This window comes from Acanthisitta chloris, unplaced genomic scaffold (assembly GCF_000695815.1).
Source record: "Acanthisitta chloris isolate BGI_N310 unplaced genomic scaffold, ASM69581v1 scaffold36196, whole genome shotgun sequence".
Taxonomy (NCBI): domain Eukaryota; kingdom Metazoa; phylum Chordata; class Aves; order Passeriformes; family Acanthisittidae; genus Acanthisitta; species Acanthisitta chloris.
Genome location: NW_008677094.1, coordinates 344 through 1657, shown reverse-complemented (window position 1 = coordinate 1657; position 1314 = coordinate 344). Strand labels below are relative to the sequence as shown.

The 1314-nt window shown below is 63.3% G+C and overlaps 1 protein-coding gene across 1 annotated transcript in view; it reads right to left on the bottom strand.

Annotated features, from left to right (window-relative positions):
- The window catches only part of LOC103803803 (lysyl oxidase homolog 3-like), a gene marked incomplete at its 5' end in the record, with an annotated part of 1608 nt that extends 302 nt beyond the window's left edge, over window positions 1-1306 (bottom strand). Inside the window, 4 exons of the mRNA XM_009076379.1 lie at window positions 1-93; window positions 203-339; window positions 473-588; window positions 1049-1306. The exon at window positions 1-93 is cut by the window's left edge and continues 25 nt beyond it. Of these exons, the coding sequence (XP_009074627.1) occupies window positions 1-93; window positions 203-339; window positions 473-588; window positions 1049-1306 (604 nt within the window). The remainder of the gene's footprint in view (window positions 94-202; window positions 340-472; window positions 589-1048) is intronic.
- Window positions 1307-1314: the final 8 nt, after the last annotated feature.

Below are 1314 nucleotides of genomic sequence, written 5' to 3'. Positions count from 1 at the left end.
CCAGATGCGGTGCCCATCGTACTTGCAGTTGCATTTCATGGCATTGTTGGTGAAGTCACTTTCTGCCACCTCGAAGTTGGGGTTGATCACAACCTGTGGGGCACTGACAGTGAGGGCCACAGCCTCCTGTCCCACACCTTCCTGGCCTTGGCACATGGGGCACATGGTGTCAGGAGGGGCTGGGGCGGCTCAGGTGCAGCACCTGCAGGATGTAGTTGCCTGGCTTGACATCAGTGATGTCGATCCACTGGCAGTCGATGTCGTGCCGGTACAGGTCCCAGCAGCCCACAGTGATGCCCTGCTCCCCGAAGTTGGCACACTCATAGCGCTTGGCCACATCTGCAGGCAGGAGGAGACATGGCTTGTCCCTGCTGTAGCCCCTGTTGCCCACGTTGCCCACCCAGCCTGGCCCCAGCAGCCCTGTAACGGCGACATGGGCAGGGACGGTGCTGCAGGACCCTGCGTCACCCACCTTCATCGCACTCAGTGTCCTCCAGGCAGAAGCTGGCCTTGTGTCCCTCGGCCACCTTGGTACCGTTGGGGGTCAGAATGTCATAGTGGGTGAAGATGTCCATGCTGTGGTAGTGCCTGTGGGAGGGAGACAGTGCCTGCTGCACCAGAGCCTGGGCAGGGAACTCCAGTGCAGACAGGAGACTTGCCCTGCCCCTCGCTGCCAGGAAGATATGCACAGCCCCTGCTCAGAGGCCGCAGCACAGTGAGGTTGGGCGGAGCTCTGTCCTGCCCTGGGAGGGGACACAGCTGTCCCCAGTCAGATGGCCCAGGCAAGCAGAGGACTTAACTGCAGGGCACAGCCTGCAGCCCCATCCCTGCCCCTCCCAGGACCCCTGGCCCCAACACTGCTCATACAAGGACAACCCTGAGCCAAACCAGGCAAAACTGGACCCTGGGCAGCAAGATAGTGCCTCCCCTGGCATTACCCTCTCTCTCCGTGTCACCCTTGCCCAGCCCACTGCAGCATCACCTTCTCTCCACCCCAGCCCAGGCCATCCCCTGCCCACATGCCTGTCCCTGCCCGTGCCACACGCACCGGTGGCACTCGTGCCAGACCCAGGAGTGCCGCCCAGCCTTGGGGCGGAAGTCGGCTCGGCCGCGGTTGTGGATCTGGGAGGAGAAGCGGAGCAGGCGGCGGTGTCCATAGGGCCAGTTGGCTAGGCGGGCTGAGCTGGAGAGGCAGTTCTCCTCAGCAGCGCAGTACAGCATGTGCAGTGGCCGGTCCTCAATGTATGCTGTCTCCTGCACCAGTGGCGCGTGCAGCAGCAGGTCGGAGGCGGCTGGGGGCAGGTGGCTGCTCAG